Raw genomic sequence first — 13,998 nt, 5'->3', positions numbered from 1 at the left:
TGCCAAGGAAGTCCTGTGACTTTTAACTGTTTATTTTATAAGCACTCACTACCTTTTACTAGGACTTGACATTTAACCCGTGACTGTAATTTTACATGGGAATTTCTAGTTTTTATCTGGATCCCAAAATGGAACATCTGTATTTGAAGCCTGATACAAGCATAACTGAAGCTTCTATAATGGAATTTCAGTTTTCCCAAGTGTAGCAACGTATGGGATACATTTTGAATAGCATGAAATAAGAGGCTGTTAATTCTTACATAGATACAGAATTGATATTTTAAATACTCTTTACCCTCAGAAAATCCAGGAAGTTTGAGGTTATAATTAGAAGAAATTCCTCAAATTATTAATTATACCACTGTTGAAACATGCAGAAATGCAGCTGCAATGGAAGGGATATAGTTCACTCTATTTTATACTCCAGTTTTAAGTTTTCCTGGAGAGCTACAACTTAGGCAGAAGAAAAACACCAAAGCTAAATATAATGCTGCCTTCTCAACTAAAGAAAAACAAATATAATCACCTTATCAGGGATACAAAAGGAAAAGTCTGCCCACTGAAGTTTCCTCAAAATGGTCCCTAGAGGCTTGTCATGTAATGCTTGGCTCTCTGGGATTTAGCAGGGATCTTCAAGGACAGAAATTTTTTTGTTGTTGTTGCCTTAGAACAACTTAATAAGACTGGGTGCTTTCCTGAAGCATTTATTTTTATTTTGGTCTTTCCATCAATGTTTTTGTTCTCAAACACCCCAGAGTCCTCATTTTATAGAACAAAATCAGCAGTATAGGCTTAGTCAATTAGACGATCTTGCAAGTTATGTAAAAACTGGGTAGTCAAGAGGTAGTCATGGTAGAGGACAAAAGGAACAGAGGTTTGTTATATATTCCTTTGGGACAGTTGTGCATTTCCCTCATGTTCAAGGGACAGCAAAGCAAAAAGTTACTGTTTTAAGAACTAGGCAAGGCCTCAGTGTGAAAGAGCTCCCTCTATTTAATCTTTTGCTGCCATTCCTCAGCTGGTAATTTTTCTTTCTTGTGGTAACTGCTAGGTTTTGCACTTCCTATGGACAGGAAATCAACCAGGATTAAAATGCTTTAATACACAGCTTTGCCAACAGAAAAAATTAAGTCTAAGGAAAAAGATAGGAAATTTTATTCAAGCCAATTTGAGGATTATAATCTGGGAGACAATCAGAAAGCTCTGGGGACTGTTCTGCCAATTAGAGGTCAACGCACCCTAAGTTTTGGGGACAAAGATGAGGACTGGTGGCACGTAATCAGTCGCTCAGTTGTTTGACTCTGTGACCTCGTGGACTGTAGCCTGCCAGGCTTCTCTGTCCATGGGATTCCCAAGGCAAGAATACTGGAGTGGGTTGTATCCCCCTGTACTGTACAAACCCAGCGATCAAACCTGTGTCTCCTGCATTGGCAGGTGGATTCTCTACCATGCAACTACTGGGAAAGCCTTTTGGGTTTATGTCAAATGATAGTATGACACTGTTTATGCTATTTAGAGTTTACACAATCCAGACCCACAGGAATAGTGGGCCACAGGTTATCACAGTCCCTTACGAGGAGGAGTGTGGGAAGATTTGTTTGTGTGTGGGCTTTCTGAGTACTAACTAAAATTTTTAATGCACAAAACCAAAACAAAATTAAAAAAGGAAGGAAGTGTTTCTCCTTGTGTCCACTGATGAGATTAAGATGGAATGTCATCTCCTAAGGAGCTCTGGTTTATGCAGATGCACAATATAGGCTAAAGGGGAGGGAGGACGCCCAAAGGGGTAAAGAAAAACTGTAAACTTTTATTTTGCTATAAAACAAGAATTTTACCAATTCTTAACTGAGTTATGGGAAGTCTTAGGTGAAACAGACATGAAGGCTAGGCTTTCTGAGTACAGCAGTGGTGAACTGTGGGGAGGACCCTCTTGTAGGACCTATTTCTTTTTCAAGGGCAATCCCTAAATCTATCCCTTAAAAGAAAAATCTGAAAGAGATATATAATATCCAATATATTCAACAGCATCTTCTTCTTGGTACATAAGCAGCATGAAGATTTTGTTAACAGCATCCACAGAAAACAAATATACCAGTAAATATCATTTTACTTCATCTGAGAATAAGAGTTCCAAAACAGAAACACAATACTCACAAGGGCCATACAATTACCAAATAAAGTTCAAAGATTTTTAACAGTCCTTTTTACTTTTAGACTGTATTCCACAAATGATGGCAGGCCAGTTATTATGTACAGGAATCATGGAATCATTCCCTCCCATGGCTATGTAAGTTCTTAGCTAGTGAAGTTTGATCCAGCAGTTTGTTGGGATTCCAGCTGCTCACAGTTCAAAGCTTTTAATGGTTGTGGCTTTGGGCCCACAACAGACAAGGGTCTACTGTACTTTGAGATTACAGAAAAGACTCAAACAACTCCATCTCCAGAATTCTGCAAAATAATCCTATTTCACAATCATGTGATCAACAATTACATCTCTAATGACTGAAGACATGCTGTTCAGATGCATGCTTTCTGGCTGAATAAGCTGATTCTTCACATACTGTTTAACTTCTAGTAACATAACGGGATGATAGAAGATGAGATGGTTGGATGGCATCACTGACTCGATGGACATGCCTCTGGGTGGACTCTAGGAGATGGTGATGGACAGGGAGGCCTGGCGTGCTGTGGTTCATGGGGTCACAAAGAGTCAGACACGACTGAGCAACTGAACTGACTAACTGAACATTGAAACTAATGTATTTTCATGTATTCAGTAATTATTATTAAAACTTGATAAATACTATCCTGATCATTTAAGCTTTTAAAATTTGGCTCGTTTTTAAGCTATGAAATTATGAATTTGGTAATATATGATATTCTCAGACCAACTTAATGTTATGTATTATCACATCAAGACATACAGGTCTAAAGAAATCTCCTGACTAGCATTATCTTGACCCTATTACAAAATTTTTGCTTACTTAACAGGTTCTCAGAGACACCGAGTCCCTTCATGTTCTCTATGATTAGCTTAAGACTGCCCACTTTGGGCTCCAGCAGCACTCAGTGCCATGCTCTGTACTGCAGACTTCCTAAATTAGAGAGACAGGAACGTACACTTCTTATATTCTTTCAGAGCACAGTTGAAAAGCATCACCACCTACCATGTTAGGTACTTTCTTACATGTGTGGACTACTCCACAGCATGTATCTCAAGTCCCTTTCATTTTAAAATCATACATTAACTTGTTCCATTAGAATGGAATTATTAACCAGGAATTACCAGAAGGCCTTCAGGAGTTGGGAGGGAGGCTTAATAAAGGCCTCTATTTGTGTTTCAAGGACTTTTCTGAAGAGAAAACCATGGCTTTATTAAAAGATCAAACAGGTCTATGATCCTCCACATCCTACAAATTTTAGAAATCACCTCACTGGATTATCTTATTTTATAAACTTTTCTGGTCCTGTTCTCCAAAGTTCTGGAACCTCTAGCAAGTTGTAATTTTATAAACAGGGCCTGACATTTTGATTCCACTTTTACAGTCTTAGCATACAATTAAATATACCACATGTTCAGCACGTAAAAGATATTAAGTATTGTTATATATATCTGGATTGTATCTTAATCCACAGTACTTCACAGAGCTCATGATTTTAAACAAAAGCAAATTAAATCATATCTGAAGTTCTAAATCTTCTAAATATATTAACAGTGAAACCTGTAATTGTTTCAAAAATTACTAGAAAGTACGTGATTTTCTTGAAATGAACTTGGAGTGAAAGGCAGCCAGGAGGTCCTTATAAGGAGTGTCTGAATCTAACTTGGTCAATGGGATCCTGCAGAGTTGGCGAAATCTAGGAGAACGGAGCAGCAAGTTCTGTGAAAGGCCCATGAAGCTGGAGCACAACCAGTAGAGGACGATTGACTGCGACGAGAAAAAAGGACATAATGTCAGCATCTCTCCATTCTCCAAGGTCTAGAGACAGGTACGCAGTAAAAAAGAAAATCAACAATCTCTGTAAACCGAACACCAGGACTGAACAAGACCTTCAGTAGCTAACAGATACCTGGGTCAGATCTAACAGACAGGTAAGAAAGTTGAAAGGAAGACCCCCAAAATGAAAAGAAATCAAAAGGAGAGGTACTGGTGACAGAAAGTGGATGGCAGAGAATTGCTCCCAGGCAGGGGTCCAAGAGAGATCTCATTTTCTTCTTTGGCAATTAAGTGTACTGTTTCCCCACCAGGAGTCTCGACAAACGGCTACCCTGGCGGCACGGCCATTTATGACGGCAAACTTAGCTTCCCTACACCTATACACAGTCACGTATCTTCCAAATTTTCCCAGGAACTAGTTTCTAAGTGTAGTCAGGAATAGACTGTCTTTGCCTTTTCCTGAGACAAAGCGTCTCAGCCCAACCCTCCACTTTCTTTTCTACCACCACTGAGATCCAGTTATTTAGGTCAAAGAGCTGTTTTTCTCATGTCTTCACAGAGCTGTTACATTAAGTTGCCTAATTCTGACTTTCCTATATATGAAAGGATCCACTTTTGGATATTTAAGGCATTGTTTTTTTGGTCTCTGTTACTCACTTGGAACCCAACTTTTCATTAGAACTTTACTGCTACTTTAAATGATCAGGGGGTTTCCTCAGTTATAATTGGTAGTCTTTTAGTCTGCAGCCTCTTGAAACATCCCCACATATACATACAAATATACATCCATACACACACACATCTTTTCTCAACTTTTCTTTGGTATCAGAAGGTAAATCAGGACCCAGAGGCAAGACCATGTGCTAGCTGAGTCCAGTCCTGGGGTCAAACTGCCTGAGTTTGAAATCTATTTATTTAACTTTTGGCAAGTTATTTTTCTTGTTTCAGTTTTCTCTTCTATAAAATGAGGGACAGACTGTACCCAGGGATGCTGTGAAGAATAAATGAGAAAATTCATGTAGTGTAGTAAGCACAGTAAGTGGCTCATATTAAGCATTTATTTGTTCCAGAACAAGTTTTTAAGGGAAGTAATGAAATCTTAAAGGCAGATAAGCATAGTCTCTAAGAGTAAGAGCCAAAATGCCTGGATGTGTGTGAAGACTTTGCCATTGAACAGATGAGTGACTGTGAGTTACTTAACCTCTCTCGGGGTTAAACTGAAGATTATAATAGCACCTACTTCAATGCACTGTTGGGAGAAATATATGTACTAATACATACGTGTGTGTGTGTGTGTGTGTATGTACATAAATGACTTAAAACAGGGCCTGGCACAAAGTTCATGTTGATTAAATATTAGCTAGCATTATCATCAAACTTATCTATGAAGCAAACAGTACCCTGGTCCCATCTACTTCAGACTACAAACTGCCTACTAAGTATCATTCATCTTCATTAGTAATAAAATCCTAATTTTCAGCAAGGTATATTGCCATCTGAAAAAAAAAAAAAAAAGACTATATTTTTCATCCTCTTCTGCAGTTCGGTATGGCCACATATTTAAGATGTAAGCACAAGTGTTTGGTAGGGCATCTGGCAAGGGTTCTTAAGTGGTTGACTGTAGTTGAAGCATCTGACTGTAGCTGAAGCGCGCTTTTACTATTCTTGCAAGATAACAAGCCTCAGTGGCCATCATGACTATCCTGCGGCCTTCAAGACAAGCATGACAGCTTGTGGACGATGCAGCGTTGAGAGAACTAGGCAGTCTTTCTCATGTCTTCACGAGCTGCCGTATCAGCTCTACATTAAATGCCTCATTCTGACTTTCCTACGAATGAACAGGTCTCTGTTACTCACTTGGAACCCAACTTCTCATTAGAACTTTACTGCTATTTTACTTGATCTGTGGGTTTCCTCAGTTATAACTGGTATTATTTCTCCTTAGAAATGTAGTGAATTTGCATTATTATGTTTTTACAGAGTATTTTATAACATTATTATTATAAGAGAAGTACTATAACAGGCACTTGTTATTTCATTAATTTTCATAGACATTATGGTGTCTATTTTAGAAATGAAGAAACTTATTTTACACAGGATTAATGACAGTACTATGTCTAAGTGACAGATGAAAAGTATTTAACAGACATTTTTGATGCTGAAAACATACTATTTCAGATTTTTAAGACAAGTCCTATGAAGTACTTTTATACAAGGGACAGAACTTGAACCACCAGGAACAAATGACTACTACTTTATGGTCTCCGTGTTGATTCTGAGCAAAGACAGATATACTGATACAGCTTTAACCATCTTAGCACTAAAGTATCCATGAAAAAGAAGCAAAAGGCTAAAAAATGAAATAACTGCAAATATAACATTATTTTTCTATTTCTATAAAAGTTTAATTACATATAAATGGGGGCAAGTATACCTAGCTCATAAAATTTCTATGAGATCAAATAATATTACATATGAACCCATGTGGACCCTTGGTGGGGAAAAATTTTTGTTTCTTTTTTAAATGCTAAATTCCTTGGATCCCTCTGTGAAGACAAAAAGAATTCAATACATCAACTAATCAAACAGAGCAAATGCTACATTCATAGTACTGTTCATAGTACTCTGCAAGATTAAAAAAAAAAAAGAGGAAAATGGAGGGGTAAGAAACATTCACATAAAGGAAGATTAACCAAGCCCAAGAAACATTCAGATGTCACCTGGTGACAGAGTCAGTAGATTTGTTTTTACAGAAATCAGAAACCAGTAAGGGATTAAGTGGTCAGAGGAAGCACAACAGAAGAGGCACAACGTCAGTCAGTCTAAGCTAAAAACAGAGAGAATTTATATTTAGCTCACGCTTCACACAATGCTGGTGCTTACTCACTGAAGGTACTGTCGCCGCGATTGGAATCATCAACACTGACAGTGCACGAACAAAGTAAGTAACATACTTCTGAAAACGAGCCTTTCCAAGTTTTTGCAGAGCAAAAATCTGAAGGGGTAAAATATACAAACACATGCTGATTATCTAAACACACATTAAGTGAGACAAGCTTTAAAATGCAAAGTGATAGACTGGCCTCTACCTATATTTTAACAAAAGCAATAAAAGTAAAAAAACAAAACACTGATTTGTCAACTATCATTGGTTGATCAACTATCTTTTAAAAAACGTGGTAATTATTATGTAAAATTCTTAAATGGAACTAAGTAACAGCAATAAAGAGATTCATCTATATTAAATAGGATCAAAGCATAATTTTTAGAGATCAATGTTTTTTAAAGATTGTAAAACTGAAGTCCCTTCAAGATAGGTATTATGTGTGAATCATTACCCTTGTTTTTCAGCAACTAAATACAGGGCCTGGCATAGAGAAAGAACTTAACAAGTATCTGAAAGGTTTGTGATCTGGTTACATGGACCACAGAAAAGAACTAAGAAGGCTAAGAGGAGGGGTTATGGTTTATGAATCACTTACAAGGCAGTTTAGCTTAATGAGTATGAGCACAGATTCTGCAATTCTACACTCAAATTATGAGAATCACATGGCAGTCCTGCATTTAGTGGTTACGTGACTTTGGGCGTTACTTCACCTTTCTATGCCTCCCATCTCTACCTTAAGATGGGGATAATAACAGCACCTACATCATAGGACTATTGTTAAGAATTAAATGAGTTAATTCATGTGAATTGCTTACAATAGTGCCTGGTACATAGTAAATGTTAGGCAAGAACAGGCTTTTATTAAATTTATGCATGCTGGGTTGTTAGATGGAATAAAAGAAAGATGAGAAGACTCACATTAATTCACTGTGACCCTGTGTCATCACTTCCTTCTTCCTAAGAAATACTAATTACTAACCAAGTTCACAAAACTATGCTAGATGCTCTTAGGGTAACACACTTAGACTACACATAGAGTTTTTCCTCAGGTCTTTGCTCTCTAAGACCTCAGAGAATCTTCATATTTCTCATCTTATTTCAAAAAATAAGGGGTGTACTAGATTTCCCAAACAGCGATCAGCAGATATGAGGTCTGTGAAATCTCAACTGCATTAGATCTTTCCTAAGATTTCTTCTAGTTAAAGGGTCTACGTTCTTCTCAAGAGTCTAAGAACAATTCTTTATGGAACTAAAGACAAGTTTCCCCTAAATTCAAGTTGAGTAAAGTAGCATGAGCTAATGGTAAGATATGGCTAAGGGGTCATATTTTATATGTATGTTTCTCCATTCCATTTTATAATGAAATTCTATGACTAAAAATGGCAGTCAGGTATGTTTAATTGACATATTAAACATACACACAAAACATCAACATATTGTGGGAATAAGACCAGATTGACATCTTAATCGCTGCCTTTACCAAAAACTGAATCACAAAACTGTTATGTACTAGCATGACACCATTTTACAGTCAAAGGAGATTTTGGAACTGTTCCAATTCAGCTCTCTTGTTTTAAATTATGAGCATTCTGACCCCCCAGAGAAGTTAAGGAACTGGCCCCAGAAAATTAATCAACAGCTGATCTGTGACCAAAACCAAGGGGTCTCATGACTAGCTAAGACTCTGCGCCTACTATGCAGGCGGCCCAGGTTTGATCCCTGGTCAGGGAACTAGATCCGACATGCCACAACTCAAAGTTCCTACATGTCACAACTAAGACCCAGTGCAGTTAAATAAATAAATACATATTAAAAAAACAAAAAAACAAGGAGTCTCAATGTTAGCTCAGAGCTATCACCAGTAACTCAAATTCATTTATATCTGATGTGGGGACAGCAACAAAAATCTCAATGATTTAAACGGCAAGCAAATCTTATTTAAAACCACTGACCTCCACTATTAATAAATTGATGACACCAACGGAAACAGGCAGAATCCAAGTGGAATCCAGAGCAGTGAGGTCATGAAACCACAGGACCCCACCGGTAGTTAACTGCTCCTGAACAGAAAAACCTGCTGAAACATTTTTATAAATAAAACAAAAGAATTTCTAAAAATAGCAGAGGGAAGTGATTCCAGTAAGGTGTTCCTCACACTGAAGACTTGCATTTTTTATTCAGGTTATTTTCATTACACAACATAAGTTAGTTCTTGTACTGAGAAAGAGGTAAGAAGTTTCTGGAGCAAATGGATGTGGAGACACTAAAGACACGTAGCAGTAACCCTTACAGATTGAAATTAAAAAAATTACTTGTCTACAGGCTGCTTTCTTTCAAGTCAATTTAGATTACTTTAAGGTTAGAAATGCCTTTAAATGAAAGTAAAAACAAGCCCCTTAGTTTGTAACCTTTCATATTAATACTCACACTTGTAACTGTGAAAGTTTTTCTGGCTTCTTAAATTTATAAATAGAAAAAATTCATGGCCCTGAAACCATATTATGGAATTATAATACTAATTTTATTAAGACTTCCAAGAAGTAGTACTAGTGACATCCTTCCTAAACTGATTTGTATTCTCAATACAGCTAGTTTGGTCACACTTAATATTTGAAATTCTATACCTGTGTAAGGGAGATGATGAAAGTGTATTCCAGTTACAGAAAGTTTGGATGTTTTTTATTTTTTTGCTTTTTCTTTAGAATACAAGACAGTATTAGAGAACTTGTTTGGGGGAATTATATTTCAATAGAACTACCTTCTGAATGTGCTGCCCCTGTGCTAAAATTTCGGAGAGCGACAGACATGAAGATCCACATTGGAAGCTGAATCCAGACCAGCACAGTTGCTTTGAAGGGGTGGCAGTTATCCCGAACATAGAGCTCTGAAACAAGCCTCCGCATAGTCTTTAGGTAAGTGAGCCTAGTTTGAGGGAAGAGGGAAAAAGGGAAAGGAGAAAATATCATTTGAATACTAGTTGTGCTTTATCCCTAGAGGATAAACACACCCATGCTGTGGTTACTGGCGAAAGGATTTATGCAGGATTTTTGGTTGTCATAAGCTACAGCAAAGTGAAGTCAAAGTCGCTCAGTAGTGTCTGACTCTTTGCAACCCCATGGACTACATACTCCATGGAATTCTCCAGGCCAGAATACTGGACTGGGTAGCCTTTCCCTTCTCCAGGGGATCTTCCCAACCCAGGGACAGAATCCAGATCTCCTGCATTGCAGATGGGTTCTTTACCAGCTGAGCCACCAGGGAAGCCCAAGAATACTGGAGTGGGTAGCCTGTCCCTTCTCCAGCAGATCTTCCCGACCCAGGGATCAAACCGGGGTCTCCTGCATTGCAGACTGATTCTTTACCAACTGAGTTATAAGGGAAGCTCCTAAGCTACACCAAGCAGCTGCCTAAAAAGAAGGCAAATAAAGCCTTTCACTCAAAGTTTGTTCACAATGTAAGCAAATTACATAACAATTTGAGAAATGTGACGCTGTCAAACTACAGGCTTTGTTTCTGGAGGTCTTAGGCAAACTAGGCTTTAGCAAGGGAAATTTCACTACTAACATGGTATGACCAGAATTTAAATCAGAAAAAAAAAAAAGAAATACTGGAGGTGAAAGCACATTTTACTCAAATTTCTCCACTCCAGCCAAACTCAATCGCCTGATCCCTGAACATACCTTTCAGAGCAATGTGGTTTTGTACTACGTATGCTCTTGACCTGTCGAAACAGTCTCCATTCTTCAATAAATTCTTTCGTAAAGATTTTCTTACTGTTTCTCTGTTAACCATATTAGTCACTCCTCTGTTGTAGTTTTTTTTTTAACTTCTGTTCTTAAGTCCCACTTTCTAGACTACAGTATTGGATGGGTCTTCATCTTTAAATCTCTTGTGGCATGTTTTGTACAAGGTAGGTTTTCAATAGGTTTGCGGAAATTAATCAAATTATAACGCACTGAATTAAGACAGTACACAGAGACATTCCAGGCTCCTTGTAATTCAGTCTTCGCCCACTCTCAACTTTATTTCCTGTTACTCTTTTTCTGGCCCCTTGAATGACCTGGGTCAGGTCAACTCAGACTTTCACATAAGTATGCCTTGGAAGTTATTATATCATCTTTGCAGACTGTCCACTTTCCTGGCTGTTTGTTCACCTGACAAATTCCCTTTCATTCTTCAAAACCCGGTTCCACTGTCAATGCAGGAAACCCTCAGAGGATGTCTTCCTCTAGAAAGTCATTCATCAGTGTGGGGATGCGTCTGGACAATCATCGCGCCAGGGCTGCCTAAGTACGGTGGCACAGTCTTATCTAGGCTGCATTTGTAACCCACCTGAGCAGCTCTAATGTGTTCTTCTGGGCTAGAGCTGTAGCCCTCAGACTTCCTTGATCAGTAAAACTTCAGAACTACAGGTTTACCATCTTTTTATTTTATCAAGTAAAGACATTAAGCTGTTAAGAATGGTTTTTTAAAAATGGCAGGTCCTTTCAACACTATATAAAGAGGGACTCAATTTCATATTGAAGATAGTTGGCAAATTTATACCTATATAGATAAAAATATATGGACAGGGCCTTCCCTGGTGGCTCAAATGGTAAAGAATCTGCCTGCAATGTGGGAGACCTGGGTTTGATCTCTGGGTGGGGAAGATCCCCTAGAGAAGGAACTGGCAATCCACTCTAGTATTCTTACCTGGAGAATCCCAGGGACAGAGGAGCCTGGCGGGCTAGAGTCTCTGGGGTCACAAAGAGTTGGACACGACTAACTGACTAACACACATATACCCATATATATACACATTATATATTTATACTAAGAAACCCTTATTTTTCTCACTGCTGTGAGCTGCTGAACACTTTGTCATAGTCTAGTAAGAATCAGAATTTGGGAACCTAACTAAGCAGAACTAGGGCAGGCTGATAGGAGGAGGAAGACTTAAAAGTGCTTAGTGGATGGCTGCCCACACAGAACTACAACATGGTCAAGCACCCTTGGGCAAGGGCTCTCAAAGAGCTCAGGGAGACAACACAGGATAGCTATAGCAGAGTAACAACTCCTAGCCTACCCAGTTGCTTTTACCATGGCATTTATATTTTCTGTCTCTGCATTCTTTTAGGCAGCTACCTGCTCTATGCTGTCAAAAGATCAGGTCTGTAAATAACCTGCATCTTTTGCTGACTAAAATCTCAACAAACTGGCACAGTATCTGCATCCTGTGAAGCCTTCCCTAACTTCCCATGATGACCTAACTCCTCGTACATCATCTTTTTTACAGTTACTTAATCCAGTCATTATTTGATTACACATCTGTCTTTTTCAGTAGTCTGGAGTCCTTTAAGATCAAGGAACTCTCCTTTCTCTTTATTTGCTTTCAATCCAGTATATAAACCTATCATGCCACAAAAACTTTTTAAAATATTAAAGAGTAAAATGAACGACTTTGCTGCTAAAGCTACAGAATAGCACACCCTGTAATAATAAATACATACATACATATCTATTTTTTCTTGGTCTTATATGCAGTGAATTAGCTTACCTGGCAACTCTCTTGGACCATCCCAACTGATGCGCACGAACTGCAACTTCTTGGTTAAGATGTCGTGCAATGTTTTTTATTTCTGGCTGCAAATTTTCCACCTAGCTAAAAAAAAAGCAGACTTTGTTATGAGCACATTAAAGATCTGTATTCATAACCATTCCTAACTTTACTCTCTATTCCCTAAACTCATTTAAAAAAATGAGGTTTACTGGTTGTGTCAAGAAACTCTAAGATTGCTCACAAGATGTTAAGATATCAACTGAAATCAAATTAAAATTTAAGCTTATACACTTATCAGTGTGATGTTGGGCAAATTATTCAACCTCTAAAGTCTTGTTCCCTCATATAAAATGTATAACAGCACCTACTTCACAGGGTTATTTTAAGGATTAAATAAACCCTACACTCCACACTTTTAATGTTTCAATTCCTGGGTTTTCCAGTAATATAAACTGAAGAAACGGTAGTCTATTAAGAGTCTTTAGTATGCTCTTTGTAGCTACAGAGCTATAAAAGAATCTGCACTTGCTTCTGCCTGTGTTAATTGTTCTTTGTAAAGTAGCTTACTGCCTTAAAGGTGCTGACGATTAACGGTCAGTACTCCGGAAGTAACTGGGGACCTTAAGCCCCGGGTGAGACGCTGACCCTCCTCACCACGGAAGTGGGTACGCACGGCCCACGCGCGGCTCGGCACCCCTCACCTTGGCCAGGATGTAGTGCTGGTAGGCGGCCAGGGGTAGCGTGACGGCCCCGCGCAGGGCCACGGTGGTGAGGAGAATGCTGCCCCACCAGGGCAGGCCCGAGGCGGTGTGGGCCAAGAGCAGCACGTCCTCTGCGCCCTGTACCGGCGCCGACGTAGCCAAGGCCTCGTACCAGCCTCCCGCGCCGCTCGGGCCAACTGTGGAGACCGATGCCACCGCCCACACTGGCAGAGCGGAGCGCTTGGCGCCGCCCGCGGGGGCCCGTGCGAGCGATGGCTCCGGGACACGGACTCGCAGGGCAGGCCGGGGCCGCAGCCACCTAACGCTGAGCCGGCACAGCATCTCTGCGCGGAGGCTGTGCCCGAAACGCCGGCCTCACGGACCTGCGGTGCTCGCACCGCTCCTCCGAGGCCGCTACGCGCATGCGCCGCGACCCCGGCGTAAAGTGGGCGTGAGCCCGCGGGTAGCCACAGTTGACCTTCCCGGTCAAGCCAGTGACGTACTGAGTCGCACTAGAGATGACGCACGAGGCAGGAAAGGCCCACCTTTCCCACGCGGCACTGAGCAAGCCTACTGCGCAGACACGAAGCTTGCGCGCTGCAGTGGTGGAGCGCCTCGAGGCTAGACCGGAATTGGAGTGCTGGGGGTGGGGCTTGGTGCCCGGAGCCCGGCGAGGCGTTCTCCAGGAAGCTCTCGTTCTGTAAAGTCGGTCTTCGGCATATACCTTTCTGTTCTTTTTGACTTAGCTAATCATGTCATGGTTTAAGTCTTGTGGGAGCTTTTTGTGATCAGAAGGTATCCCTCCACGTCTTTATGTGCGCCCCGATTGCTTCCGCTAGGGATTGAGATAGATAATATTCAATCTATTTTGAACGCGTTGCTGAAATGCCAGTTTGGAGAGAGGCGTGAGTTTCTGTGTTGTTAAAATCAAGT

The 13,998-nt window shown here is 39.8% G+C and overlaps 1 protein-coding gene across 3 annotated transcripts; it reads right to left on the bottom strand.

Moving 5' to 3' along the window:
• Positions 1 to 2,089: 2,089 nt before the first annotated feature.
• Positions 2,090 to 13,499, bottom strand: LOC133058819 (cytochrome c oxidase assembly protein COX18, mitochondrial). Of its 3 annotated transcripts, none has more exons than XM_061145815.1 (6): positions 13,066 to 13,499; positions 12,362 to 12,462; positions 9,584 to 9,747; positions 8,778 to 8,902; positions 6,822 to 6,933; positions 2,090 to 3,929 (listed from the first exon to the last, which is right to left on the bottom strand). In XM_061145815.1, exons 1-6 carry the CDS (start codon positions 13,405 to 13,407, stop codon positions 3,859 to 3,861), a joined length of 915 nt encoding a protein of 304 aa, XP_061001798.1. In that variant the 5' UTR covers positions 13,408 to 13,499; the 3' UTR covers positions 2,090 to 3,858. The 3 variants fall into 3 exon arrangements, with proteins under 3 accessions (XP_061001798.1, XP_061001796.1, XP_061001797.1); XM_061145813.1 differs by having other exon boundaries at positions 6,826 to 6,933; positions 13,066 to 13,495; XM_061145814.1 differs by having other exon boundaries at positions 6,826 to 6,933; positions 8,778 to 8,899; positions 13,066 to 13,495.
• Positions 13,500 to 13,998: the final 499 nt, after the last annotated feature.

This window comes from Dama dama, chromosome 6 (genome assembly GCF_033118175.1).
Source record: "Dama dama isolate Ldn47 chromosome 6, ASM3311817v1, whole genome shotgun sequence".
Lineage (NCBI taxonomy): Eukaryota > Metazoa > Chordata > Mammalia > Artiodactyla > Cervidae > Dama > Dama dama.
This window is presented reverse-complemented; position numbering and strand designations above follow the sequence as displayed.

What these genes read in the sequence shown, in the direction of transcription:
- LOC133058819 (XM_061145813.1), bottom strand. Translation starts at nt 13,407, where the DNA reads ATGCTGTGCCGGCTCAGCGTTAGGTGGCTGCGGCCCCGGCCTGCCCTG. An exon ending in AGGGGCAGCACATTCAGAAG is followed by an intron (nt 8,903 to 9,583) that starts GTAGTTCTATTG and finishes AAAATGTTTCAG; the next exon opens with CAGGTTTTTCTGTTCAGGAG. An exon ending in TCGCGGCGACAGTACCTTCA is followed by an intron (nt 3,930 to 6,825) that starts GTGAGTAAGCAC and finishes TTCTCGTCGCAG; the next exon opens with TCAATCGTCCTCTACTGGTT.